General features: G+C 69.9%; 4 protein-coding genes across 19 annotated transcripts; 1 reads left to right on the top strand and 3 right to left on the bottom strand.

Moving 5' to 3' along the window:
* Positions 1–684: 684 nt before the first annotated feature.
* Positions 685–4097, bottom strand: NAPRT (nicotinate phosphoribosyltransferase). Of its 2 annotated transcripts, XM_036437453.2 has the most exons (13): positions 3820–4096; positions 3405–3532; positions 3251–3333; positions 2959–3089; positions 2755–2870; positions 2371–2567; positions 2153–2293; positions 1690–1774; positions 1533–1613; positions 1346–1448; positions 1111–1265; positions 914–1021; positions 685–841 (listed from the first exon to the last, which is right to left on the bottom strand). In XM_036437453.2, exons 1-13 carry the CDS (start codon positions 4043–4045, stop codon positions 779–781), a joined length of 1617 nt encoding a protein of 538 aa, XP_036293346.1. In that variant the 5' UTR covers positions 4046–4096; the 3' UTR covers positions 685–778. The 2 variants fall into 2 exon arrangements, with proteins under 2 accessions (XP_036293346.1, XP_036293345.1); XM_036437452.2 differs by having other exon boundaries at positions 764–1021; positions 3820–4097.
* A 1125-nt stretch (positions 4098–5222) lies between these two features.
* On the bottom strand, positions 5223–16548 carry EEF1D (eukaryotic translation elongation factor 1 delta). Of its 15 annotated transcripts, none has more exons than XM_036437447.1 (9): positions 16535–16548; positions 13275–13289; positions 9057–9177; positions 8657–8728; positions 6258–6357; positions 6074–6174; positions 5749–5991; positions 5401–5595; positions 5223–5312 (listed from the first exon to the last, which is right to left on the bottom strand). In XM_036437447.1, the coding sequence occupies exons 3-9, from the start codon at positions 9171–9173 to the stop codon at positions 5274–5276; spliced, it is 867 nt and encodes a 288-aa protein (XP_036293340.1). In that variant the 5' UTR covers positions 9174–9177; positions 13275–13289; positions 16535–16548; the 3' UTR covers positions 5223–5273. The 15 variants fall into 15 exon arrangements, with proteins under 15 accessions (XP_036293340.1, XP_036293337.1, XP_036293338.1 ...); XM_036437444.2 differs by lacking the exons at positions 13275–13289; positions 16535–16548 and adding exons at positions 9314–9319; positions 16257–16421 and having other exon boundaries at positions 9057–9180; XM_036437445.2 differs by lacking the exons at positions 13275–13289; positions 16535–16548 and adding exons at positions 9314–9319; positions 16257–16421.
* A 178-nt stretch (positions 16549–16726) lies between these two features.
* TIGD5 (tigger transposable element derived 5) lies at positions 16727–19287 on the top strand. Its single transcript, XM_045581236.1, is given in 2 exon segments — positions 16727–17906; positions 17908–19287. Coding segments are annotated over 2 exon segments (1836 nt in total). The 5' UTR covers positions 16727–16854; the 3' UTR covers positions 18692–19287.
* A 2100-nt stretch (positions 19288–21387) lies between these two features.
* Positions 21388–25345, bottom strand: PYCR3 (pyrroline-5-carboxylate reductase 3). Its single transcript, XM_036437449.2, has 6 exons — positions 25192–25345; positions 23891–23955; positions 23336–23515; positions 22912–23124; positions 22528–22620; positions 21388–22394 (listed from the first exon to the last, which is right to left on the bottom strand). The coding sequence occupies exons 1-6, from the start codon at positions 25289–25291 to the stop codon at positions 22212–22214; spliced, it is 834 nt and encodes a 277-aa protein (XP_036293342.1). The 5' UTR covers positions 25292–25345; the 3' UTR covers positions 21388–22211.
* Between the last annotated feature and the right edge of the window lie 130 nt (positions 25346–25475).

The raw sequence follows: 25475 nt of genomic DNA, 5'->3' as shown, positions 1-25475 counted from the left end.
GGTGAGGCCTCCACAGCAACTCCTGGGGGGCGGGCACCAGAGCCCCCAGGAACCCCCAACTCCCGGGGGGGCACCAGAGCCCCCAGGAACCCCCAACTCCCGGGGGGGCACCAGAGCCCCCAGGAACCCCCAACTCCCGGGGGGGCACCAAGCCGCCAAGGAATCCCCCAACTCCCGGGGGGGGGCACCGAGCCCCCAAGGAACTCCCCAACTTCCGGGGGGGGCACCAAGCCCCCCAGGAACCCCCAACTCCCGGGGGGGCACCAAGCCCCCAGGAAACCCCCAACTCCTGGGAGGACACCAAGCCCCCCAGGAACCCCCCAACTCCCGGGGGGGGCACCAAGCCCCCAGGAAACCCCCAACTCCGGGGGGGCACCAAGCCCCCAAGGAACCCCCCAACTCCCGGGGGGGCACCAAGCCCCCAGGAAACCTCCAACTCCCGCGGGGGCACCGAGCCCCCCAGGAACCCCCAGATCCCGGGGGGGCACCAAGCCCCCAGGAACCCCCCAGATCCCGGGGGGGCACCAAGCCCTCCAGGAACCCCCCAGATCCCGGGGGGGGGGCACCAGAACCCCCAGGAACCCCCCAGCTCCTGCCCTGTGCAGCCTCATTCGGCCACCCAGGGCCCAGCTCTGGAGGCCTAGCTCCGGCCTCAGCAGGCCTTCCTGGGAGCATGGCCGCTCCAGTGAAGCACCCTCTGAGGCCCAGAGAAAAGAAATGACACGGGACACGCTGGGGGCAGTGAGTGACTCGTGTTGATCCGGGCAGCTCCGCGGGCTCACGGGGAGGCGCCGGCGCTCAGCCTCTGCACCAGCGCCCGCAGCTGCTCCGACAGCGCCACCTGCAGGGGGAGAGGAGCGCTGGCGGCCGTGGGGCGGAGGCGCACCGGGAGCCGGGGCTGCGCTGCACCCACCTGGTACCCGGCGGGCAGCTCCAGCCGCCGGTGCGCGGGGCTGAGCCGGCTCAGGGAGCGCTGGGCGAGGGCTCGGGATTCGGCCAGAGGCGGGAGGGGCTCGCACAGCTGAGGGGAGAGAAGGGGCTGGGGTCAGGGTCAGGGTCAGGGCTGGATGTGGGCCGCCGGTGCAGACTAAGCGGCGGGGGCGGAGTCACCTGGCCCTGCTGGACCCAGAGCCGCAGTAGTGGCTCCACGTGCGCCGGCCTCACGGTGCAGGCCTCCTGGCCCCCCCGGGGCCAGACCCTCAGCTCCTGGCCTGCCTGGGGCGCCGGCTCCTCCGCCAACTGCAGCAGGTCCAGCAGCGGAGACCCTGTAAGGGGTTGGGGGGGGGGCACCAAGAATGATGAGGGATCCTGGGCCTGGAGGGGGACCCAGAGGTGGGGGCCTCACCATCGGAGCCCAGGAGCCGGAAGGCGGCCTTGCTGCCGGGCAAGGTCTGCTTCTCGGGGTCCTCGGTCAGCTTCATGCGAGGCTGGCCTCCCACGGACACCAGCTGCAGGGATAGGGTGCTGAGAGCCTGCCCCCTCCCCACCCCAGGACGCCCACGCCCGCCCCCAGCGCCCCGTCCCGGCTCTGCCTTGTAGACGCAGCCCAGGGAGGGCTGGCGGGGGCAGGTGACCAGGCTGGTGCCAATGCCGATGACATCCGCTTCGCTGCCCTAGAAGGGGAGAGGACGGGCTGTGGGCTCAGCCCCTCGGCAGGCCCAGGCCCTCCTGCTGGGCCACCCGCCCCACCTGCTGGGCCAGCCGCGCCAGCTCCTTCTCATCAATGTTGTTGCTGACAGCGATGGGCACTGACTCCAGCCAGGGCGCCTGGAACCTGGGACGGGGCTCAGAAGTTCCCGATTCACCGGGGCTCCCTCCCCTGACCCCGCCCTCCCTCCCTGCCCACGCCCCTCTCCTGGCCCCGCCCTCCCTCCATAACCACGCCCACATCATGACCACGCCCTCACCAGGCCACGCCCCTAGTCACATCCCTCCTTCCCTGCCCACACCCCTCCCACGGGAGGATCTGCCTCAGCCTCATGGGCCGCCGTGACCACGCAGGCCGGTCTCCATGGAGGGAGGCCCAGACCAGATGTCCTCATTGTGGGAAAGCCAGGGGCAGGGGCAGGGGGCAGGGTCCCTCCCTCTCCTTGCCCTTCCCCTACACCCGCACCCTGAGGGGCTCTCTGGGCAGACGGGCCCCTGGACTCACTGGGCCGCCGCGGACCGGAAGAGCGCCCGCGCCTCCTGGGCCTGCTGTAGCAGGTCCCCGCTGTCCAGCCGCACGCCCACGGCCCGGTAACCCAGCTCCCCCAGGGCCAGGGCCACCGCCAGGAAGTTGGGCAGCCCGCTCCTGGCCGGACAAGGGGTCAGGGTGCTGCAGCTTCTCCGCCAGCCCCACCCCTGTGTGTGGGTGGGTGCCCGGCTCACCTCCTCACGCTGTAGGTGTCCAGCAGGCCCTGGAAGGCCCGGGGGAAGGCCAGGGCATAGGCCACAAAGGCCGCCCGCTCCCCGGGGTGCGGGTCCTGCGCCCCCAGCCCCAGGTGGGCGCACACGCGCTCCAGCCACACCTCCACACGGGTGGCCAGGTTCACCCTGGGGCCCTGGCCAGCAGCCGGAGCCAGCATCTGGGAAGAGGGATCAGCGAAGGGTGAGCTCAGAGCTCACCCCGGGCAATGCCGCCTGCCTGCCGACTTCCCGGGTCCACACCGGCTATCTGCCCAGGCGGCTCCCAGGGCCCGGACTGGACCCCCTCCCGCAGGCCTGGCCTTGGGGGCTGCCCTTGGAGCTCAGGGGGGAGAGAAGGGTACTGACCGGGTCCGGAGGCACCTCAGAGCCAGAAAAGGAGGTGACAAAGGAATGCGCCAGGGTGCCCACCACCGGCACGCCCCGCAGCTGTCCCGCCAGCATGTTGCTGCTGCCGTCAAAGCCTGGAGGCAGCGGGCAGCGTTGTGGGCTTCAGAGGCGGCCTCAGGCGGGGGTCCTCCTCCGCCCCCTCCCCTCCCTTCCCGGCCTCACCCCCCAGGTAGCTGTAGGTGGAGGCCGTGAGGCCGCCGTCGGGGCCCTGCGCACGCCGCAGCCCCATTTCTAGCAGCCGCTTCTCAGGCCCGGCGATGAGGCGGAGCCGCGCCGCGTTGGTGGCAATGAGGCTGCGGGAGCGGGCAGGCGGGGACCAGGGTGAGGCTCACGACGGCCCCACCACCCGGCCCCCCGGAGGCCGAGCGATGCCACATCCACCCCCAAAGGCCCGGCCTCCCGGGAGCCCCGGCTCTCCGGGCAACACCGCCGGGGGTGGGGGTGCGGGGCCCACCTGGCGTAGCTGACCAGGCAGAGGAGCGGCGTCTCCAGCAGCTGCACCACCAGCAGCGGCCCCGACACCTGCAGCAGCGGCACCTGCGGGAGGGTGTCAGCGGGCCCGCCCCGCCCCCCTGGACCCCCCTCCGCCCCGCGCAGCCCGCACTCACGCCGGGGAAGGCGAGGGAGCCCTCGGGCAGGGCCCGCACCGTCACCCCGGAGCAGTCAAGGGCCCGGAGGTGCTCGAAGAACGCGGGGTCAGTGTCTGCGGGCAGCACCGAGGCCACGAATCGCACGTCTGGGGGCGACAGAGGCCGCGTGGGCTGGAGGGCGCGGCCGAGGCGGCTCCCCGGGCGGCACCGCCTCCTCGGTCGTGGGGCTCATCGGGGCGCAGTGAAGGGCTCACCGGGGTCCCCACCCGGGCGCGTGTGGGGAGCGCGGGGCGGGAGGCCTGCGGGGAGCGGCGGCGGGCGGGCCGCGTGGGGGGCGCGGGGCGGGAGGCCTGCGGGGAGCGGCGGCGGGCGGGCCGCGTGGGGGGCGCGGGGCGGGAGGCCTGCGGGGAGCGGCGGCGGGCGGGCCGCGTACCTGCGTCGCGCAGGTGGAAGGCGCGCAGGAAGCGCACGCAGTCGCGCAGCCCGGCGGCCAGGGCGAAGGCGCCGCCGAACGGGCTCTGGCGGAAGAAGAGCTCGAACTCGGCGGGGTCGCGCGCCCGGCCGGCGCGCCAGTAGCCCAGCGCCATGGTGACCTGGTACAGGTCGGTGAGCAGCGGCCGCGCCGCCGCGGGCCCCTCGGGGTCCTGCTCTGCCGCCATCGCGCCCGGCCGGACTCTGGACTCCCCGCCCCGCCGGCCCACGTGACCCTGCATCCCCAATAGCGGTGCCGGGCCCGCCCGTCACAACGCCTTTGGGCCCAGTGAACGGGCTCCCGGAGGGCGAGGACGCCCGGGAAGCCTCCGCCTTTCCTGGCAACGCAGGGGCGGGGCGGGGCTGCTGGTCTCTGGACCCGAGTCCTCTGGGCCGGAGCGGGCTGAAGGGGGCCATGTGTCCCCGTCCCGGGAGCCCAGCTCCTCAGCAGCCTGAGCGCGGTCCCCTCCGGCCTCCCCCGGCTCTGCGCCGGGTGGGAGGGCGCCTAAGGCAGTGGTGACCCCACCCCCTGCTGGACTGTCCCCGCCCCTCCTTGGAGCCACCCAGGCCTGGGGAGGGGCAGGTGGAGGTGCTCCAATTGGCTCTTCCTGTGCTCAGGAAGCAGCCAGCCTGGTGCCCATCCCCAGCGGGCACCACAGGGGCCCTGTAATATGGGGAGCCTCAGGGCCCCCAAGGGGCAGATCCAACCCGAGTAGCTGCAGCCCAGCCTTTCTGATACCGAGAGCAGCACTCACCAGCAGGACGGGCCAGCCCTGGGAAACCCAGTGGCACCCACACCGGTAGACGGGGCAGGGGTGGGGGTGGGGCAACAGGCAGGACTCCACAGGACAGTGGCATGGGACTTGCCGCAGGCCGCCGTCCACCAGTAATGGGGCTGCCAGGCAGTGTGCAGGGCAAGGTGCCCTCCAAGGGCTGAATGAGGGCCAGGGATGGGAGGCAGGGCTCACACAGGTCAGACCTGGGGCAAGTGCCTGGTCACAGGAGGGCCAGGCCAGCCCCTAGGGCCCCTCTCCTGGACAGCTGAGGCGGGCACTTTTGCTCCCACAGAGACAGCTCAGCCAGGAACAGCAAGGAGGCAGAGGGCGAGGGGAGAGCTGGGTGCCTCCTGGGCCCCAGGATGAGAGAAGGGCCGGCCTTCTTCCTGGCACCACAGCCTGTACAGGACGTGGCACGTGATGGGTGAGTGAACACAGGCCCAAAGACGGAGCAGAGGGCAGGCGGGGTGAGGCCACAGCCACCGGGAGGCTGTGCAGAGGCCAAGGGGGCATGGCCATGGCCCCCGGGGAGGACTGACAGCCCACTGAACGCCCCGCCCACAGGCCCAGACCAGACAGGAGCCAGACAGGGAATTGCAGTCTTTAATGGTGGCAGGGCCGCCAGGGCTGGGGCTGGGGCTCAGATCTTGTTGAAAGCCGCAATGTCGACACTCTGCACCTGGAGAAGGGAGGGCATGGTCAGGTGAGGCCGTTTCCCAGAGGCCCCCTGCCCCCCCGGACTGCCCCCCAAGAGCCTGCCCACTCACGTGCTCCTCGAACTTGGTGATCTCCTCCTCCAGCAGGTCGGTGCCCACCTTGTCGTCCTCCACCACGCACTGGATCTGCAGCTTGCGGATGCCGTAGCCCACGGGCACCAGCTTGGAGCCCCCCCAGACCAGCCCGTCCAGCTGGACGGAGCGCACGCATGCCTCCAGCTGAGCCATGTCCGTCTCGTCATCCCACTGGGGAACGGAGGGAGGAGAGGCTGGGTCAGGGGCCCACAGATCACGGGGGGCCGCACAGCAGCGCCCTCTACCCCCGCCCCCTGCCCCCCTCACGCCACATTTCCCTGAGCCTGCGACCTGACCCGGGCTGGCGGCCGAGCGGGCACTCACGGGCTTCACGTCCAGGAGGATGGAGGACTTGGCCACCAGCGCCGGCTTCTTGGCCTTCTTCTCGGCGTACTGCCGCAGCCGCTCCTCCCGCAGCCGCACGGCCTCCTTGTCGGCCTCCTCGTCGCTGCCGAACAGGTCGATGTCGTCGTCGTCGTCCTCATCGTCCTCGGCCGCGGCCGCCGGTGCCGGTGCCGGTGCCGCCTTCCTGCTGGGCGGCTCGGCTTGGCGCATGGGCGACACGTGCTGCCGGAGGGGAGGGGTGAGGCGCGGGCTCCTGGCCGGGGGCCTCCCCCCTCGTGCCCCTGGGCCAGGTGTGGGCGCTCACCTGGGTCTGCGGGGCGGTGGCCCGGTGGGCCGGCGAGCTCTTCTCCAGCACGCTCAGACGGCCCTCCAGCTTGGCGATGGCCTGCTGCAGGTCCTGCACCACTGCGGGGTGCGGGGTGCGGGGGGATGCTGGTCAGACCACAGCAGCCGGGCCCCACCCCTCCCCACCGAGCCCAGCGCCTCACCTCCCCGCAGGCTCTGGTTCTCCACTTCCAGGCTGGCGATCCGGGTGAGGAGCTCGCTGTGGTCTCCGCCGGGCCCGCTGGAAGCTCCGGGGCCTGAGCTCTGCAAGGCAGGGGGCGGTGAGGGCGAGTCACCCACCCGCTCCGAGGCCCCCACAGACACTGAGCAGCACAGCCCCGAGCGGGGCAGGAGGCCTGAGACACCGGGCGGCAGTAGTCCCTGCCAGGCCTCACCAGGAGGGAGGCGGCAGCCCAGTGGGGATAGGGTGGCTGCAGGACCAAGCAGGAAGCAGGGGGCCAGGGCAGCAGCTCAGAGCCATGACTGCCACTGCCCGGTGTGAGGGAAGCAGGACTGACAGTCCCAGGGGCAGCCTGGCCTGTGGTCTCAGGAGGACTGGGCAGCCAAGGGGCCCGTGGGACAGGAAGGAGCCTGCCCGAGCCCAGGACAGCCGCCCCCCCTGCACCCCCAGCCCGCACGGCGCCCGGCTCACTAGGTCTGCGCAGGGGGCGCTGGCCCGTCTGGCCCACACAGAGCTGCCCAGGGAGCTCACCCACAGGGCACCACAGCTCACACCTGAGTCACGCACAAGTGAACGGCTTTGGGAACACAGTGTGCACCTGGCCCTTTCCCCAGGGCCACTGTCCATCCTCCAGTGTCCAAGCAGGATAAAGACCTTGGCCTGAGGCCCACCCAGGCAGCCACAGGACAAGCCACTGCTCTACGGATAGGCTCAAGGTGTCCAGGCAGGACAGCCCCGGTTGGGCCGCCCAGTTTCATTCAGACCGCCATCATCAGCCATAGCCCCACGCCATTCTCTCCAAGACCTCCGATGGCCTGGGCCACACAGGGATGGAAGCCAGCGCTCCCACTCCTGCTCAATCATCCGGCCTCAGCTCCGCAGGCTCCTCTCCCAGGGGTTAGTTTGGGAGCAAGTGAACGGGGTCCTGGCAGTAGGCTGGCGCCTGGAGCCCTGCTGCGCGGCAGGTAAGTGTGGGAAGACAGCAGGTCACTGGTGCCAGCCCTGCACGTCACCAGTCCTCTCCGTAAGACTATGCCCTCGCCCCGCCGGCTCCGTCCGCACCACCCCAGCATGAACTCACAACCGGAGCTCTGGGGCAGGGCCTCCACGGGGCGACCATCACACTGAGGTCATTAGGGTGGTCCTAGCCCACTGGCTGGTGTCCTCAGAGGACACCCAGGCGAGAGGATGCAGAAACAAGGGGAGAAACGGCCATCCGCAGGCCAAAGAGTGTGGCCTTGCAGGGAACCAGCCCTGCCCACACCTTGATCGTGGACTCCAGCCTTCAGACTGTGAGAAAATCAAACGACGCTTATGCTGTGGTCGGTGGTGCTTTGTGACCCAAGCCCCAGCAGCACACCACAGCTGCCCCAAGACCAGGACCCAGCAGCTGCCCCACAGCCAGGCCCGAGCGGGGGGAGGAGGCGCTCTTGGTGCAAAGACCCCATGCCACCAGAGCCTGTGTCTGCCCGGCTCACCCGGGGGAGGTAGAAGGCAAGTAGGGGTCACGCCCAATGCAGGGCCTGCTGGGCAGCTGGCGGTGGCACCACTTCCCAGGGGACACCTGCCTGGGCTGCCCAGCCTGTGGCCAGCACCCGAACCAGCTGTGCAGGTAGGTGACTCACATGGCAAAAGGGACTTTGCAGACGTGATGAGGTAGGGGAGGTGGAGGTGACCCTGGGTTACCCAGGTGGGCCCAGCGTCACCCCCAGGTCCACAGGAGAGAAAGGCAGGGAGGAGATGTGACAGGAGCAGGTCATGAACTGCTGGCGAGGAGCCACAGGCCAAGGAGTGGGCAGCTTCTAGAAGCTGGAAAAGGCAGAATGACGCCCCCTGGAGGCTCCAAAGGAGCACAGCTATGCGGACGCGTGGCCTTCAGGGCAGGACACTCCCAGGTCAGAGGGAGAAAGAGGCCCGGGCCCCCTGGCCAGGAAGGTGGACCAGTAGGCCTGCCGCCTCCTAGGGACAGACCTCCCAGCCAGGCAGACAGCGTGGCCATGGTCCCATCTGGGACCAGGAAGCGCGGTGCGCTGCAGGGCCCCGCCTGGGCCTCAAACTCAGGAAGGTGCTCATTCTGTGATTTGAACTCCACTCCCTGTGATCCCTGGGGAGGTCAAGGCCCAGTAGGGAAGGAGGCTTCCCTTAGGAGAGCAAGCAGGAGGAGGGCTGAGGGGGAGGGAGTGAGGAGGGAGACCCAGTGGTGCGCGAGCAAGCAGGCGAGCAGCACAGCGAGGAGGCAGAGGAAGCGTTGCTGTGGTCTGGGCCAGGACCTGCCTGGGCAGCAGCCTTGCCTGGCTTTGCTTCAAGGGCAAAGCCCGCAGCGGCACTGGGGAGTCACGCGCTGTGGCATGAGGGAGGCGGAGCGCCAGCCTGGGTACTCACTCCGGCCAGGGATTTCTGGATGTTCTCTCTGGCTCTCGCAATGTCCCGGAGGATCACGCTTGCGCCGTTCTCCTGCAGACAGTGCAGAAAGAACCAGTCTTTTCTTTCATTAAAAATTTTTATATTTAAAAAAAAATAGGAACCCTATGTCCCTCCTGTGGAGAGCGAGGACGAGGCGTGCGGACGGAAGCTCAGCGGGCAGCGAGATGCGCGAGGTGCAGAGCCCTGCCGTGTGGCCTCGGCCCCCGGCTTGCGCGTGCTGTGCTCCCCGCGGCCTACACACAGACAGTGGACGCTGAGACAGGAGCAGGCCCCGCACCCCAGGAGCAGCAGGACCCTCGACAGACCCCACCTCCAGCACCTGGGGCAGAGCCTGCCAGCGCCCCAAGCCCGGCCTCACCTGGTGCGAGGAGCCAGTCACAGGCCCGTTCATCTGCTCGTAGAATTTCCTTTCGGCATCATCGTACTTGAACTTGTCGAACCAGATCTTCTCGTGTACCAGGAAGTTTGTGGCCATTTTCCTGCTGGGAGGAAAAGGAGAGGCTGACCACCTGGATTGCACAGGCCCCTTCTCGCAACCCAGATGCCAAGGTGCAGGGTCTCCAGGCCCCACAGCAGAGCAGGGAGCCCCCGTCCACACCACCTGTTCCCACCGGCACGCCACTCCCTTCTGCGCACAGGCCCGGGTCCAGGCCCGTCGCAAAGACCAGCGGCTCAGTGTGGCCAGGAACTTCTGGGGATGCCGAGGCCCCCCTTTTCCAAGCACACCTGACAGCACACCCACACCCAAACACAGGCAGGGGGATGCCACTGCCGCCTACCGCGCAGACACTAAGGATCTCACACGCCTGCCCAGTGATCTCACAGGAAACGGCCTCTCCGCGTGCAACCAGCTCGCCATGTCCCCAGCGCACACCAGCAGCACCTCTGCCGGTGAGGAGGACCAGACAAAACAAAGCTCTCCAGGGCTCCGAGGTCAGTAAGGCTGAGAGCTGCTGCGCTGGGCCTGGGCGAGCCAACTCGGGCCGGGCCACGCCCAGCCGCTGCCCGCCGTGCCCATCCTGCCTGGGCCGACGCCCCTCTGCTGCTTCCCCCAGCCCGACGAGGTGGGCAGCTGCCCAGACCTGGGCCCGCAGAGCCTTCTTGCGCCTTACCCCACCCCACCCGTTCTCTGTGCCTCGCGCTGACAAGAGGAAGTGCGTCTCCCCCGTGAGAAGCCAGATCCATGAACTCGGTTTCGGGCCCCATGCCCCCCTCCTCCACCATGGGCCGTGCCCTGTCCTTCACGAGGCCAGTCCTGTCAACCCATCAGCTCAACCCTTCAGAGGGGCAGAGCAAAGGGGCTCCCACGGGAACCGGGGGCCAGGCTGGCACCCTTCCCTGGAGACCCAGGTGCCTCTGCACATCCCACTGGCCCAGCCCCTACACCACAGGGCCCTTAGTGTCCATTGTCACTTTGCCCACCTGCCCGGGAACCCCTTTCCTGGCCAGGCGCTGGCTGCTCCCCCTCCCACCTCTCCAGGCCTCTGACCTGCCCTCCACAGACCATGGCTGCACTGAAGGGAGCTGTCCTGGAGGCGGCCCCGGGCCATCAGGCTGTAAGTCTGCCTCGCCGGGCACATCCTTCGGACTCCAGGAGCGGGGCCGCCGACACTCCGAGGAGCTTCCCCACGAACACCCTGCATGGGGCATCAGCCCGGAGCCTCATGCTCAGTGATCTCACAGGAAAACGCTTGTCCTGGAGGCTGCACTGCCCAACCCACTCCCGCACCCAACTGAGCGGGTCCAGGGGCCTCGGGAAGAGCTTGCGGGGTGGGACAGGGAGGGGTGCACGCGGCCCGGCCCAGGCACCCGTCCAGCAAGGTTCTCCTACTTGGGTCTCAGGCTGGACGTGGACGGGCCAGAGCGCGCACTGGGCCGGTGCACCCGAGCCGTGGACTCGAGGCGCCAGGCCACGCGCAGGGCCTCCGCAGCGTGGTGGCGGCTCTCAGCACTGTCGTAGGTGGGCTTGCTGAGCCAGGGCGCCTCGGCATCCTTGTGCAGGAAGTACCAGTAGGGCAGGGCAGACGAAGGGAGCCCCGCCTCGGCCCGCCTCAGCTCGGCCCGCCTGCTTCCCGTGGCGTTGCGGGCCCGCCGGTCTCTGCGTGCCCGCTTGGCATTCTCGGCCTGGCTGGCTCGCTCCTGCAGGCGCACCTTCCCGGGGGGGTGGCCGTCGAACAGGGCCTCGTAGAAGCCCCTCTCGGCTGCATCATAGCGGGGCTTGTCCAGCCACACCTCCCGCACCAGCGCCTGCAGGCTGCCCAGAGGGGGCTGGCCGTTGGCTGGTGAGCAGGGCTGGTGGGTGAGGGCCAGGGCCACGGCTGGTGCCTGCGGGCCCCTGTCAGGAGCCCCCTGCCCGCTGCTCCCCTCGGTGGCCAGCAGCAGAGCCTGAGACCATTCCACAAACGCCCGCTCGGCCTGGTCAAAGGCAGACTTGTTGACCCAGATGCCCCAGGTCACATGGTGGCAGGCCACCTGGCTTCCGTGGGTGCAAGGACCCCTGGGGGCCAGCGCCGGTGGCCGGGCTGCCTGGGCGGCCAAGTCTGCCAGCCTCTGACGGTAGGAGCTCTCCGCCTGGTCGAAGAGCGGCTTCTCCAGCCACACGCGGTCGGCCGAGAGGCCCACGAGGGCCAGGTCTGCCCGGGCCAGCCGGCTCTTCGGGGAGCGCTTCCTCTTCTTCTGCAGGGGCTGCCTGCCGGGGTGGCTCTGCCGCGGACTGGCCCTGCTGCCGCCCGGGGCCTCGGCCTCCTCGGCGTCCTGCCCCGGCCCGTTCACGGCGGGCACCTGAGCCGGGAGCTGCGGGGCGGTGGGGGCTCGCGCGGCCTGGTGCTGGTGGGAGCGCCGCTCAGCCTCCCCATGCTTCTGCTTGTCCTCCCAGACGGTCTCCAGGGCACAGGAGGCCTTTCTGCTCCTCATCTTCGCGCAGCAGGGAAGCAAGCACAAGAAGGCATGAGCACAGCGCCCCGCGGCCAGTGCCCGCCCCCCCGCGGAGCCTGGCCTGCGCCGGAGCCGCCTGTGGACGCTTCCCTCACAAATCCTCACACGCACCGCGCAGGGCCCAGGCGGACCCGCCGGGACCTCAGCGAAGGGGACGTGAGTAACATGCACGGTGTGTGCGTGAGGACTTGTGTTCTTTTAGCCGCAAAACTTCCTTCTAACCCAGCATGCACCGCACTCTCCAGCGGGGCCTGGAGGAGGTGGCTTCCGAACCTCGGAAACCTTTTCCCAGAACCAGACAGGATGCCGGCGAACCAGCGCGCTCCCGCCATCCGCCCCGCGTGAGCACCCTCCCAGGAAGCTGTCCCACAAGACGGGGCAGTGACTGTTGGTCTGAAACTAACTGGACGGCCTGTGCCACGCCCGGCCACCCCGAGGCACTGGGTTAAAGGAAGCACGGGCGTCTCGGAGGCGGCCCATCGTGGCGTACGGACACATCGGGGGGCCCTGAGCCCTCCATCCTCATGGAGGTGACCTTCGTTGTCTGTTGCCCTCATGGCAACGACCTCCCGCTCTTCCCTCCTCATCCCCTCCCCCCTGCTCTGCGGCCAGGTGTGCTGCCGGGGGAAGGGGGCTGGCACCCTGTGGACCAGACTGGAGACCTGAGGCAGCCCCCACTCAGCAAGAACAGAGGGTGTGGGCCCCGCAGCGCCTGGTGGGGAGCAGCTCAGACCCAGAAAGCCCTGCGGGGGCGGGGGGTGGTCCCTGCTCACTCTGAGCCTCCCCCCAGAGCAGAGGGAGGCCTCCTGACCAGCATCCAATGCCAGCTTGCCAGGGCTGAGCAGCCCTCCCTCAGACACCCTCCTGTCCCTGCTTCTGTGGGTCACTGGTGGAGCCTAAGCAACCGTCCACCAGTGGCCCTCAGCGCCAGACAGGCCCTCAGACTCGGAGGCAAAGTCTCCAGAGGCAGGGCAGCCTCTCAGCGGGAGGGCAAACCCTCCCCCCCTCACCTGGGACCCACAGCCCTTCCTAACACCCAGAAGCGGAAACTGGACTCAACTACCCCATGGACCAAGCCCCACACCTGCCAAGCACTTTGGGGAGTGTCCCCCTTCCTCCGGCAGGGGTATGTGGGGGGCCTTTAACGGCACATGCCACAGCCTCCCTGAGGTCCCAGCAAGGTCAGGAGCTGTCCCCTGGCACCTCCCTGCCCAGCACTTACCAAGGCCAGGCTGGCAGCAGAGGCAGTGGTGGGAGGCAGGAGCTGTGCCCAGGAGGCAGGGCATTGTGACATCACACCCTGTCCCTGACGGGGCAGCAGGATGACCAGGCAGGGTTTATGTGCCCTCTGGCCTCTCTGATGCCTGGCCCCTCTGGCACAGCCCACAGGCTGGCCCCTAGCCTAGTGCCCAAGCCCTGCCACAGCCTCTCGGCCTCCACACTTCCTGGGCCCCCGGCACCAGACCAGGCTGTGCTCAGGGCAGGGGAAGCCAGTTCTCTGGACGCCCAAACTTGGCACGAGGCTGAGGCGAGGTCTGGGGGACTGGAGCCCTGACCTGCCCAGGGAGGCCCCGAGGGGTGCGGAGCTGGGTGAAGGGGGCTCCTGCTCAGGTGACGGGAGCAGGGCAGGAACAGTACTTACTTTCACTCTGACCTCCTAGGACAGCATGGAGAGAAAGCAGCAAGGTTAGAGGCAGGCAGGCAGGCGCCCAGAGACTGAGGCCCTTCCAGAGCTGCCGGCCGAGGCGGGTGCGGAGGGTGCGGGGGGTGCTGGAGGAGCAGCGCCGACAGCCAGGAGACCAGCTCCACCGGCCCAGGCACCGCACACCGGGGCCGGCCGTTCCTGGGAGGCGCACCTGAGCCCACTGTCCACCTGGAGCTTGGAGGGGAGTCCAGCGCAGCCCTGTCCCGGCCCCCGAGGGTGCGGAACAAGAGGACGAGGCCCAGGCCGCGCGTTTTAGTCACCAGAGTGCCGTCTCGGGGACAGTCTCCCTGCCCGAGCACAGGACAGGGCTGTCAGCGCATCCCCGAAGGAAGCAGCCGGCCCGGTGCTGCACCCCAGGAGCTCTGCAAGGCCCTCGGGCACAGACAGCGAGACCTCTCCCCCAGTGCTAGAGCCCCAAGACCCGGCCTCCCGTCTCCCCGAGGGCAGGCTCCCCACAGGAGCCACACCCACTGCCCAGCCTCTGAGGTGAGGGTGGCAGGTGGCTCTGGGGAGAGGGCACTCCTGCCAGGAGCAGCACCCAGAGCTGGCCCTTGGGCATGGAGCCGGTGTTGGGATGGGGCCGAGCGCCCAGAGGGACATCCCGGTCCCCTGCCTGCAGCCAGATCCCCAGGACAGCCGAGCGACACAGGGCCGCCTCTCCTTCGACACCCGCTCCAATGGCCTGCGGTCCACGAGGGCCCCCCACCGGACGCCATGTCTCCGGGCAGATAGCCACTTGGAGGCGGGACACTCCCCTCCGAGAACAAGCTCGCACCCCTACACGCCCAGGACGGAGCCGGCTGGGCTGCGGCTGGAAATGCCGGCCACACCAGGGCGAGGACGGCCGTGAGCCCCGCCGGCCGCTGTCCTCCCCGAGCACACGGACCCCTCCGGAAAGAGGCACCACCCCGCCACGCTGCCCGAGCCTGCAGGCCCGCGGCGTGGGAGGCCCAGAGGGAGGACGCCGCCTGGCCACCAGGCCAGGGGCAGAGGCGCCCACAGCAGAGCTGGTCCTGGTTAGAGAAGGCCCCCTTGGTGACGTCCTCGCGCCTGGGGCAGCCCGAGGGACCTCTGGGCCCGGCCTTCCCGCCTCCGCGGAGCTGGGAAGCCGTGCTTGTGCTGCCAGCTCGAGCCAGGTAGCAGCCCCTCCCAGGACGCTGCCTCTGGAGGGTCCTGCAGCAGCTGGGGCGTGGCCTCAGAGCTGTGCCCAGGTGCTGGGGAGCCAAGACGCTGGGCTAGTGAGGAAGGTTTCAGGGAGGGGCCCTCCCCAGCCTCAGGCAGCCCTTTCCCACATCACCCCCCAGTCACACCCAGAGGCCAGGCGTCCACCTCCCACGGTAAGTGGGAATGGCAGGAGCAGGTGTAGGTGGTGGGGCCGGGTCTGCAGGCAGCTCGGCTGTCTATGGGCCCCGGCTGCCGCTGCTGTGAGCTGTTTGCAGCGTCCGCCCGCCGGTAGTGAGCACCCCCAGCAGGGAGCACCTGGAGCCTTGATGCTCTAGAACAGCCAAGCAGAGGGGCAACTGAGTGGACAGGAGGCAGATAGGATGCCCTTTGCCTCCTCTGGGGGCGCTCCACAGCCCCAACTCCTACTCAGAAGCTTTCTGACCCCACTCCTGGGGCCCCAGGCAAAACGGCCAACCTATCCTGAGGCCCTGGCTGGTGCGGCTGAACCAGCGCTGCACAGTGGAGCTGTCCACAGCGTCCGCCAGACAGGCCTCACTGTGCCTGCAAGCTCCCCCTCCCTAGGCTCCACCACCACAGCTGGTGCGGCTGTGGGCTCAGCTCACCAGCCAGGCCCTTTGCTTGGGGCAGCTCCAGGAGGCACACGTGCTTCCACCCTTGTACGTACACATCACGTGTATGTGCGTGTCCAGGCCTCGTACGTAGCTGCGAGCCAGGAGTGGGGAAGGGAAAGGCTCGGAGGGGGTGAGGAGTTGGGGATCCGTCTCCAGTGTCGGCTGCCACCCACCACCAACACACAGGTCACCTTCAAACACCAGCGCGGGGCCGTCCCCTGCCTGCAGCCCCCGGAATGCTGACACTAGCAAGTGACGCTCTGGACGGATTCTTTCTGTTTTTCAAACATCGCCTTCAGGCCACCGTTTAGAAAAACCCCAGTCAAGCAAGCTTGCCCGCCTATGCTGGACGCCGGAGCCCCGCCCCGCTCCCCAGAGGAAGGCGGCGCCCAGCCTGCCCCCGGAGTGTGTGCCAGGGCTGAGGCGGCACCTCCTGGGACACTGTCCGCAGAGGCTCAGGGCAGGCTCGCACTGGAGCCAGCCCCGTCCTGGCTCGGGGAGCCCAGCCGGCACAGCTGCTCAGTCTCCTGGCCAAGCGCTCCCCACGCCCAGGCCAGGCCCGGGCCGTGTGCACGGCTCCCGCAGGCAGGACCAACCACGGCGCCGGGCGGCTTCCTTCCCGAGCCCCGGACTGTAGCCGCCGCGGGCCCGCACCCACTCCGCCCCGCGGGGGAGTGCCCGCTCGTCACGGAAGGCGCCACCTCCCAGGCTGCCGTCAGGTTCGCCTCCGGCCCGACTCCGGGTCCGGGCCAAGACCCGGTCACGCTCGGAGGACAGTGGGTCTCCTCCCCTCTCCGGAGCCGCCTGGGTTCCCAGGAGGGCGGCCGGCGCGGTGAGCACGTGCTGGGCCGGAGGCTACGGGCCCGGCCACGCGGGGCGCACGCCGGCCACCCACCCGGACTGGGTCCCAGCGGCGCCCCGCACCCCCGCCGCGCGCCGGGCGGCCACGTGGCCGCGCGCCCCGCCCCTCTGCGCCGGCCCGGGAGCCGCACCGGCCCACCGCCCCCAGGCCGGCACTGGCGCCCGGGCCCCCGACGGCGCGGAGCCGCCCCGGCCGCCCGTCCCCTGCCCCGGGGCCTCCCGGCAGGCACGGCGGCCTCGGCGCGGGCCACGGTACTCACACGCCAAGGACGCGGCGGCCGGAGGGAGAGCTCGCGGCGGGCTGGCTGAGGAAAGGAGGCCGCCGGCGCGCGCACGGGAAATGAGACCCCGGGACCGACCACGCCACGCGGACGGAGACGCAGGGGAAGCGGTTCGTGCGCCCGCCCCGCCCCGCCGCCGGGGTCCGCCCCGCGACCCTCCCCGCGGCTGCGGAGACGGAAGCCAGAAGGAAACGCACACGCAGCGTGTCCTCCCCCGGAGGAGCCGGAGCAAACAGCTGGGAACTGGACCTCAACCCACCCGGCCCCCCTCCGCTGTGGGCTCAATGGACTCGTCGGGACGGGGCGGAACTGACCGGCTGCGCGCGCTGCGCGAAGCACGAGGGGCGGGCCGGAGTGACGCACGGGGGCGTGTCCCAGGGACGCTGGGGGCGGGCCGGAATGACGCGCGGGGGCGTGTCCCAGGGACGCTGGGGCGGGGCAAGCTTGCCTGCACCGCCCCCCGCACCTCCCGGAACCAGGGAGACAAAAGGGAGGGCCGCAGTCAGCCCCGCCCCCGTCCCGCCCCGCCCCGCGCGGCCGGCGGGGCTCCTGGCTCCCGCGCCCCCCACCGCCGCCTCCATGTACCCCACGGGCCCTCCGGCTGGCCCGGCCCCGCGGCGCGGCCGCCACGCCCCGCCCGGGCGCCTGGCGCAGACGCCGCGGCCTCCCGCCCCCGCCCCGGGCCCCGCCGCGCGGCCCCGCGTGGCCGTGAAGATGGCCTTCCGAAAGGCCTACTCCATCAAGGACAAGCTGCGGGCCATCGAGCGCGTCAAGGGTGGCGAGCGGCAGGCCAGCGTGTGCCGCGACTTCGGCGTGCCCGGCGGCACGCTGCGGGGCTGGCTCAAGGACGAGCCGAAGCTCCGCTGGTTCCTGGAGCAGCTGGGCGGCGAGGCGGGCACGCAGCGCAAGAAGATGCGCCTGGCCAACGAGGAGGAGATCGACCGCGCCGTGTACGCGTGGTTCCTGGCGCTGCGCCGGCACGGCGTGCCGCTGTCCGGGCCTCTCATCCAGGCGCAGGCCGAGGCCTTCGCGCGCCAGATCTACGGGCCCGAGTGCACCTTCAAGGCCAGCCACGGCTGGTTCTGGCGCTGGCAGAAGCGCCACGGCATCTCCAGCCAGCGCATCTACGGCGAAGCCGAGCCGCCCGCCGCCGGGCCCGCGCTCCGCCCGCCGGTCAAGCAGGAGACCCCGCCGCCCCCGAGCGCCGCCCCCCGGCCCGCCCGCGCCCCGGCCCCGCCGCCCCCGGCCGAGGGCGCCTACGGCGACGAGCAGATCTACAACGCCAATGTCACCGGCCTCTACTGGAGGCCGCTCCCGGAGCAGGCTGCGCCCCTGGGCGCGGGGGACGGCGGCCGGCGCTGGCGGGGCGACCGGGTGACCGTGCTGCTGGCCACTAACCTGACCGGCAGCCACAAGCTGAAGCCGCTGGTCATCGGGCAGCTGCCAGACCCGCCCAGCCTGCGGCACCACAGCCGGGACAAGCTCCGGGCCTCCTACCGCTACAGCCCCGAAGCCTGGCTCAGCCACCCCCTGCTGCGGGGCTGGTTCTTCGAGGAGTTTGTGCCCGGCGTCCGGCGCCACCTGCGCCGCCGCTGCCTGCAGCAGAGGGCCGTGCTGCTGGTGGCCCGCCCGGCCCGGGGCGCCCGCCCTGGAGGGGAGCGAGGACACCCCCCGGAGGTTCTGGTCCGAGCTTCTGGGCTCCCCCGAGGAGCTACAGACCCCCGACGGGGCCGTGCGAGTGCTGTTCCTGCCCCAGGACAGCGGCCGGCCGCACAGCCCTGCGCCGCTGGAGCAGGGCGTGGGGGCTGCGTTCCAGCGGCTGTACCGGCGGGAGCTGCTCCGCCTGGCCGCCCGCGCCGGGGGCTCCCCGCTGGACTTCGCCCGCAGCTTCGTGCTCAGGGACATGCTCCACCTGGCCGGCCTCTCCTGGGACCTGGTGCAGGCCGGCGGCATCGAGCGGTGCTGGCTGCTGGGCTTGCGGGCTGGGCAGGCCGAGGCGGCCGAGCACGGCAGGGTGCTCAGCGACCTCAGCCGCCTGGCAGCCCTGGCCTACGAGCGCCTGGCACCTGAGGAGGCGGCCGAGTGGCTGCACTTGGACGGCGAAGGGGGGCTGCTCGATGGCTGCGGGGAGGACGCAGGCCTCGGCCGGGCCCCCGCACTGGCCCCTGTGGCCCCTCCGTCCCTGGGCAGCCTACCCTCGGTCATGGACGGCGGGGAGGAGGAGGAGGCGGCGGCCGCCACGCCCACCGCTGGGGAGGCAGCTCGGGGTCTGGAGACGGCTCTCCGGTGGTTGGAGAGCCAGGACCCCGGGGAGGTGGGGCCCCTGAACCTGGTGCAGCTGCGCTGCCTGATCAGCACCGCCAGGAGGCTGGGGAGCATCGGGCCCGCCCCCGCAGCCCCCCGCCACGGGGTGTGACAAGCCAGTGCTGTTGGCCCAGGGGCCTTGGTCCTGTCGCACCTGGAAGGAGGGGCAAGTCTCCCCTCTGCCCTCCCCGAGTGGCCACCCCGGGGCTGGGGGTTACAGGGACTCGTGTGGGCTCTTGGTGGAGGGTTGTCCTGCTCCACTGGCCCCCCCATCTCCTGGGGGAGCTGGAAAAGGCCCCTGCTCCTGCTCCTCGCCGGTGCCAGGAGCCCTCCCATGCACACTGGCTCCTGCACACACGGCACCGCTCACTCGGCCACCAGGACCCCAGCAGCAGCACACCCCCTCCCCCCTGCTCTCCCCATGCCTGCAAAGGCACAGGCTGGCCCGTCTGCCCACCCTGAGCCTCGGTCTGTGGGTTCCTGTGGCTTCTCAGTGGGGAGGCATGACCCTTAGGTTTATTTTTATCACACTAAGGCCATTTTTACAGATGAGGGGGGGGGGGGGGGTCAGTCCCCAGCCTGGGTCGAGTCTCACTCCGGGTCTGGGAGACAGTGCCCAGCACGCAGGCCTCCTAATGTGGATGCAGCAGAAGTGTCTGTTCACTGGGACTCCTAACTTTCCCGAGAACATGCATTCTCCGAGCAGCTCTCTTGTTCCGTGGGGTTGGCATGCGGCTGGCTTTGGGCCTGGAGACTTGACCAATGACCGGACAAGCTCGTTGGACCCTCCCAGCAGCCACAGCCACTTTGTCCAGGCCCAGGGCCAAGGCCACCCACCCACCTGCTGGAACAGGCTCCTGACAGCCATCCGAACCACCCTGCAGTGCCTTGCCCCCAGGTGCCTCCCCTTGCTGGCAGCTGGCACCGCTGGGCAGGGCCCCAGCCAGCACCTGGGCTTCTGGGGGGCGGTGTAAAGGGAAGGAAAGCTTCCCGCATTCCAGCCCAGCTCTCGTGGGGCCTGCTGCCCTGTCCCTCCTGGGAGCTGCCTTCACAGTGGTGCTGCCTGTCCTGGTGTGGCGCTGTCATCCTGGTGACCAGAGGCTGCAGACCCGGTGTTTGTGGAATGGCTGCCCCTGGGGAGGCCGCCAGAGGGCGCCCCCGAGCAGATTTCACTCAAGTCCCTGCCCGCTGTGGAGCCCGCACACCTAGAGGGTGGCTCCTGCTGACAGGGATCTGGGGCCGGGAGCCCGCTGGGGGTGGGGAGACAGACTGCCCAGATGGGCAGCAGGCAAGGGTGCACCTGAGGCCCCAAGGCTCCCAGCCTCCGTGGGCCTGTGCAGGGGTGCTGGCCCCACGAGGCCGTGGCAGGTTTCTTGCATGGGAGCCAGGGCTGCGCCCCAGGAGGAGGCTCGGCCGTCTGGGGGTCCTGGGTGAAGCGAGGCTGGCCCACACTGGCCTGGGGCTGAGAAGCTAGCTTGAAGCCATGCAGAGCTGTGGCTTTGGGGGACGGGATGCCCTCATGGAGCCTGTAAAGGTGTCCCCTCCAAAACGGAGGCGTGGGGGGCGTGCCTTAGGACGGAGGCTGCAGGCGCCTGGCCCTGTGCTTCTGTCTGCCCTGGGCTGAGCTCCGTGTGACATCACAGGGCACCTGCCGGAGGCTGCCTGTGGGGACCCCCGGGTTGGCAGCTAACGCTGCAATGAACCCCAGGTGTGACCTCACTCCACAGCCTGCCCCTCGCTGTTTACCCTGGGCACCAGCTTGCCCTGATTTGTGATGACCTGAGCGTGAGGGCGGGGGCAGGGTTGCAGCGGCTCCAGTCCCTCGCACACGGCCTGAAGCTGGGAACGCCTAGAGGATCGCACGCTCCCTGAAGGGGCCCTGCAGCTGGAGGCGCTGGGACAGCCATCAGCCTGCGTCCGTTCACAGTCCTGACGGCACCGACTGCTCCCACAGCAGCCGGGTCAGGTGAGCCCCTCCATGGGCTTGGCAGTGGCAGGGGAGGGCACTGCTTGCCTAGGGGGCGCCATGCTTGGGAAGAGGCCCTGCAGAGGCAGCAGCAGATGAGACGCCGAGTGAAGTGGGACGGAGGGAGTGCCTCCAGCGGGAGCCCATCACCGGGCACCCAGCCCGTGGGCCCACGGGCAGGTCGGCTCCGGTGAAGAGCCCAGGGGGGGCAGGGCGGGGCAGCTCGGCCTGGGTGAGGCCTGGCTCCGGTGCCGTAGCCGAGGGTGCTGTGGGCAGCCTGCTCGAGGGGTTCACCCCTGGCCTCGCTGAAGCGGAGTTCACCCTCTCAGGTGAGCCCAGGGGGTTTTATAATAAACGTCACACATCCCTGCTCTAGTCTTATTTGTGCAGCTCTGACCGAGTGCTTGGGCCTGGGCCACTGTGGCTCAGTGGGTGAGAGTTGACCTATGAACCAGGAGGTTAGGGTTTGAGTCCCGGGGGCATGCAGGAGGCAGCCAATGAATGATCCTCAGCACTGATGTTTCTACCTCTCTCCCTTACTCTCTGAAATCAATAAATATATTTATAAAAATGAAACACCTCCTATGCTGAGAAAGTGGAAGGGGATAAAATGGGACCACAGGGATCAAAGGAGAAACCGTTAATGCACCAGGTCCTGGGAAAAGCCACGGCAGCTGGGGGACAAGGGGAGACGGGGCCGCCCCCCCACCCCTTTGAATCCATGTGCCCTCCAGGCGGGAGAGGCCACGCGTGGCTGGATGCTGGGGGTGACCGAGTCACTCACACACGGCCAGGCCCTGGGTCTCGGCTTTTCTGCCTCCGCTAAGTACCGGCCACGCCGAGCTGCAGGACAGACTTTATTCCCACTTCCAGCAGAGAAAGCCCTCCTCTGAGACGGACTCAGGTCAGACCAACGGCAGGCAGGAATGAGGGGGGGGACCGCCCTTGGGGCTGCCCGGAGGCGGGTGGCAGACAGGTAGGCTCAGGGGGCTGAAGCCTGCTGGTGGGTGCAGTGGGAACGGGTGGGAGCCCGGGGAGCACCCGCCTCTGGGCCTCGGCCTGCAGAGGCCTCAGTGAGCCGTGGGGCACAGCTGCAACCCCCCCAAAGGCCCACAGCTCGCCTGGCCCGTGCCCAGCCGGGCAGTCTGCTCAGGGACATGGGAGGGCCGGGTCCTGCAGGCAGGCCAGGGATCCTCAGCACGTGACCGGAGGGCTCACCAGAGCCAGCGACACCTGCCCCTTGCCCGGAGCCCGGGGTCTCGGGAGGGCCCTGCCAGCTGAAGCCTGTGTGGTCCCCTCTGGCCAAGGTCCATCCTTCCAACCCTGACGCTGCCCCCTAAGGGGCCCCCACCAACAGGGCTTCGCTGAGGGAGCAGGCCTCGTGCAGATGCCTAAGTCCCACCCGAAGCTGCTCCCGTGCCCGGGGCCCAGCTCGGCCCCGCCCCTGACCAGCACCACCAGCGCTCAGGCCTCGGGGCCCACGCCCCTGGTGGTGGCCATCACCAGGAGACCCTGTGCCAGGGGCTGGGCGCTCAGGGATCCCTCCGGCCCTGCCCCTCACGTCCCCGTGTGGGAAGCAGGCACAGCGCGAGGCTCCCTCGGTCAGAGAGGACCTGTCCTCCATAGAGGGAGGGGCTGGGAGAGGGCGTGGGGGACTCTGGGGACCCTACTTCCTGCTGAGCTCCTTGGCCCGGCAGGTGGCGGCCTCCACGGCGCTCATGGTGGCTGCCCGCAGCCCGCCCTGCTCCAGGGCGTGCAGCCCATGGATGGTGGTGCCGCCCGGCGTGCACACGTCCGCCCGCAGCAGGGCTGGGTGCTGCCCCTTCTGCAGCAGCATCCTGGCTGTCCCCTGGGGAGAGGAGCGGGGGCATGACGGGCCTGGGAGCCCCTGCTTCCTCCCTCCACCGCGCAGCTTTGCCACATGCCCCTCTGCTACGGGAGGCCCCCAGCCCCTTTCCCTCGTCCCAGGACCGGTCACTCACCATCAGGGTCTGGGCGGCGATGCGGTGAGCCAGGCCACTGGGCATGCCCATCTTGACGGCGCCTTCAGCCAGGGCCTCAGAGAACACGCACGCCTGTGGGGGTGCGGGGTCAAAGCCAGTGCTTCCGGGCACAGCACCGGCGGGACAGGGCTCGGACTTCAGGGACAGGCCCGGAGCCGAGGCCCGCGCCCAGGTCCGCCGAGGCCCAGCCCAAAGGCCCCGGAGGGCAGTGATGGGTGGGGGGAGCCGAGCTCAGGGGCAGTGGGGAGCACGCCGTCACGTCGAGGGAGGAGCGGCCACAGGGCCTTGGCCGATGGGTGGCGGGGGTGTGTGTGTGTGTGTGTGTGTGTGTGTGTGTGTATGGGAGGGGCAGGTAACACTCACGAAGGCCACACCACTGCCGCTGAGGCCTGTGTGGATGTCCACCTGGGCCTCAGGCACCTCCTCGCACTGCCCGCAGGCCTCCAGCAGCGTCTGCAGGAGCTCGACCTCGCCGCTCCGCGCGTGGCGGCCCCGGGCCAGCACCATGGCCCCCTCCTGGACCACGCAGGGCAGGTTGGGGGAGACCCGCAGCACCCGCGTGTTCGGAGGAAGCAGCTGGCCGGAGAGAGGCTGTGGTCAGAGAGCCGGGCGCACGACAGCCAGGCTCCCTCCTCCTGCCTGGTGTGGCGCCAGGGGAACCCTCACCCGCCCTGAGCCGCCCGGCCATTCTGCAGGCTGGCTGCCACTGCCCCCCCTAACGCCCCCCCCGCCCCCATGCTGAGCTCAGGCTGGAGCCTCATCACCCGCCTCCCCATGGGCCACTCACCTCCTCCAGGGAGCTCAGAGAGACCCCGGCAGCCACAGACACCAGGATGTGCTCAGGGGTGACCACTGGGGCCACCTCTGCCAGGACGGCGGGCAAGACGTGGGGCTTGGTGGCGAAGAAGACGAGTGAGCAGCCCTGCAGCACCTCCTGGTTGGAGTGGGTGGTCTGGCAGCCCAGAGCCTGTACCGGGCGCACGGGGACCAGGACGCGTAAGTGGGCACCTACCGAGACCCGGCCCTCCCAGCTGGAGGCCACCCTGCATTCCCAGGCTTCCTGGTCCCTCCCATTGCACCCCCTCCCAATGCCGTCTCACCCACACCACCCGCTCCTGCCCTTTACTCTGCCATGGCCCTCCACAACCTTGACTTTCCTTCTGGCCTCTGACCTCCTCTTCCCCAGCCCAGCCCAGCCCAGCCCAGCCCAGCCCAGCCCGCCTCACACGTGAGCTGCGTCGGCCGTGCTTCCCTGGCCCCAAGAAGGGGCTCAGAGGGGCAGGAGCCACAAGCCCGGGTCCCTGGAGGGAGCCTCAGCTCAGAAGAGCGGGGCCCGGCTCACCCGGAAGCGACAGAGGTTCCGGTCGGTCGGTGCACTGGCCAGCACCTGCTGGGCTTCCACTTTCCCTGAGGGAAAGGCGAAGGGCTGGTGTTACTGAGGGGGTCGGGGGAGGGGGGGAGAAGGCGGGGAGGAGATGGCCCTGGGCTGCCTGAGACACTCCCCGCACCCACGTGCTCAGCAGAGGCGCTCGGTGCAGCCAGGACGGGGCAAGCGGGTGCACTGCAGACCCGCACTCCTGCTCCGAGTCCAGAGGCCCTGCTGGCCTCCTCCTGTGAGGACACAGACCCCAGGGGGACAGGAAGGTAGGGAGGCCCAGGGGGGTTGGCTGCCCTGGGAGAGGGTGCACGCAGAGGCTGTTTGCCTGATGGAAAACACGTTTGTGGAGCGCGGCCCCGGGAGCCGGTGTCCGTCATGCGCACCCCACACCTGGGCCACAGCGCACGCACGGAATGCAGAGCGCCCCGGAGGGCAGTGACACGGGTGGTCTTACAGGCACAACACCTGGGACTCGCAGTGCACTGCTGTGTGCCGGTTTGGACCCCTGGCCTCAGTGTGGCTATGGCTACAGGCAGGGCGCCAGCCCTTCTCCCCAGGAGAAGGCTGTAGTGACTGGGAGGCGGGGAGACTGCTGGGGACCAGTTTCTCCGCAGGAGATGACGCCCCAGCCCCCCCCCCCCCCCCCCCCCCCCCCCCCGTCCTTGGTGCAGAGGCAGAGGTCCTGTAGGGTGGGGGAGGGAAGCTGGCGCACAAACAGGAAAAAGGATCGGGGCTCAGAGGCCAGGGCGCTGGCGGGGCAGCCCAGACTCTGAGCAGCGCTGCCCCAGGAGAGGACACTGGCTCCACGTGGACCTGCATGGCCTCGTTGTCACGTGAGGCCAGGAGGCCGCTCAGGTGAGGTCAGGGTGCTGTCTCTTACCTAACGCCCAAGAGTGCCCTTAACATAACTCACTAAGACATCCCTTTTCCTTTGTCTGGGCCAAACCTCCACACCCGCAGGACACTGTACTCGCTACCCTCCGCACTTTTCCGTCCGGCCCAGCCGCACTCCGGGCTCCACGGCCACGGCTGGTGGGTGCTGTGGGGGCAGCGACTCCGGCTGTTCTCAGCGGGGAGGCGAGGTCCGAGGGCAGGTCCGCCCGCCCCGCTCCGCCCCGGGACCCCAGCGTGCAGGCCCCGGGCTGCCAGGCTCCGCCCGGAGGTCGGGCGGGACCCATCCCGTGGGCAGTGAGCTCGGCCAGGCAGGCCCGGCCCTCTCCCACCAGCCCGGCGTCGGGCGTCCCCGCGCGCCCGCGGCCTCCCACCTGCTCGGATGAGGCCCTGCGCGATGGCCTCCGCCATGCGGCCCGCGCCCACGAAGCCCACGCGCCGAGAGGCCGGTTTCGCAGCCGCTACCGCCGCCATCACACTGACCCGGCGCCCCAGGCCCCGCCCCCTGCCCCCATCCCGCCAATGGCTACGCCGCGCCGTCGTCATTGGCTCTCTGGACCGCACGCCCCGCCCCCTCCCGTCGGTCTCTGCGTGCTACAGCTCGCGGAGCGCCCCGCCCTCCCCTCTCATTGGCCGGAGCTTGGCGTCAGACAGCCGG

Source organism: Pipistrellus kuhlii, unplaced genomic scaffold (assembly GCF_014108245.1).
Source record: "Pipistrellus kuhlii isolate mPipKuh1 unplaced genomic scaffold, mPipKuh1.p scaffold_m20_p_14, whole genome shotgun sequence".
Taxonomy (NCBI): domain Eukaryota; kingdom Metazoa; phylum Chordata; class Mammalia; order Chiroptera; family Vespertilionidae; genus Pipistrellus; species Pipistrellus kuhlii.
This window is presented reverse-complemented; position numbering and strand designations above follow the sequence as displayed.

What these genes read in the sequence shown, in the direction of transcription:
- NAPRT (XM_036437452.2), bottom strand. Translation starts at nt 4,045, where the DNA reads ATGGCGGCAGAGCAGGACCCCGAGGGGCCCGCGGCGGCGCGGCCGCTG. An exon ending in GCTCCCTCGCCTTCCCCGGC is followed by an intron (nt 3,334 to 3,404) that starts GTGAGTGCGGGC and finishes ACCCTCCCGCAG; the next exon opens with GTGCCGCTGCTGCAGGTGTC. An exon ending in GACACCTACAGCGTGAGGAG is followed by an intron (nt 2,294 to 2,370) that starts GTGAGCCGGGCA and finishes TTGTCCGGCCAG; the next exon opens with GAGCGGGCTGCCCAACTTCC.
- EEF1D (XM_036437437.2), bottom strand. Translation starts at nt 11,611, where the DNA reads ATGAGGAGCAGAAAGGCCTCCTGTGCCCTGGAGACCGTCTGGGAGGAC. An exon ending in TCCAGAAATCCCTGGCCGGA is followed by an intron (nt 6,358 to 8,656) that starts GTGAGTACCCAG and finishes CCTGCCTTGCAG; the next exon opens with AGCTCAGGCCCCGGAGCTTC. An exon ending in TCCTCCTGGACGTGAAGCCC is followed by an intron (nt 5,596 to 5,748) that starts GTGAGTGCCCGC and finishes TCCGTTCCCCAG; the next exon opens with TGGGATGACGAGACGGACAT.
- PYCR3 (XM_036437449.2), bottom strand. Translation starts at nt 25,291, where the DNA reads ATGGCGGCGGTAGCGGCTGCGAAACCGGCCTCTCGGCGCGTGGGCTTC. An exon ending in GCAGGGCCTCATCCGAGCAG is followed by an intron (nt 23,956 to 25,191) that starts GTGGGAGGCCGC and finishes CCTTTCCCTCAG; the next exon opens with GGAAAGTGGAAGCCCAGCAG. An exon ending in TCGCCGCCCAGACCCTGATG is followed by an intron (nt 22,395 to 22,527) that starts GTGAGTGACCGG and finishes TCCTCTCCCCAG; the next exon opens with GGGACAGCCAGGATGCTGCT.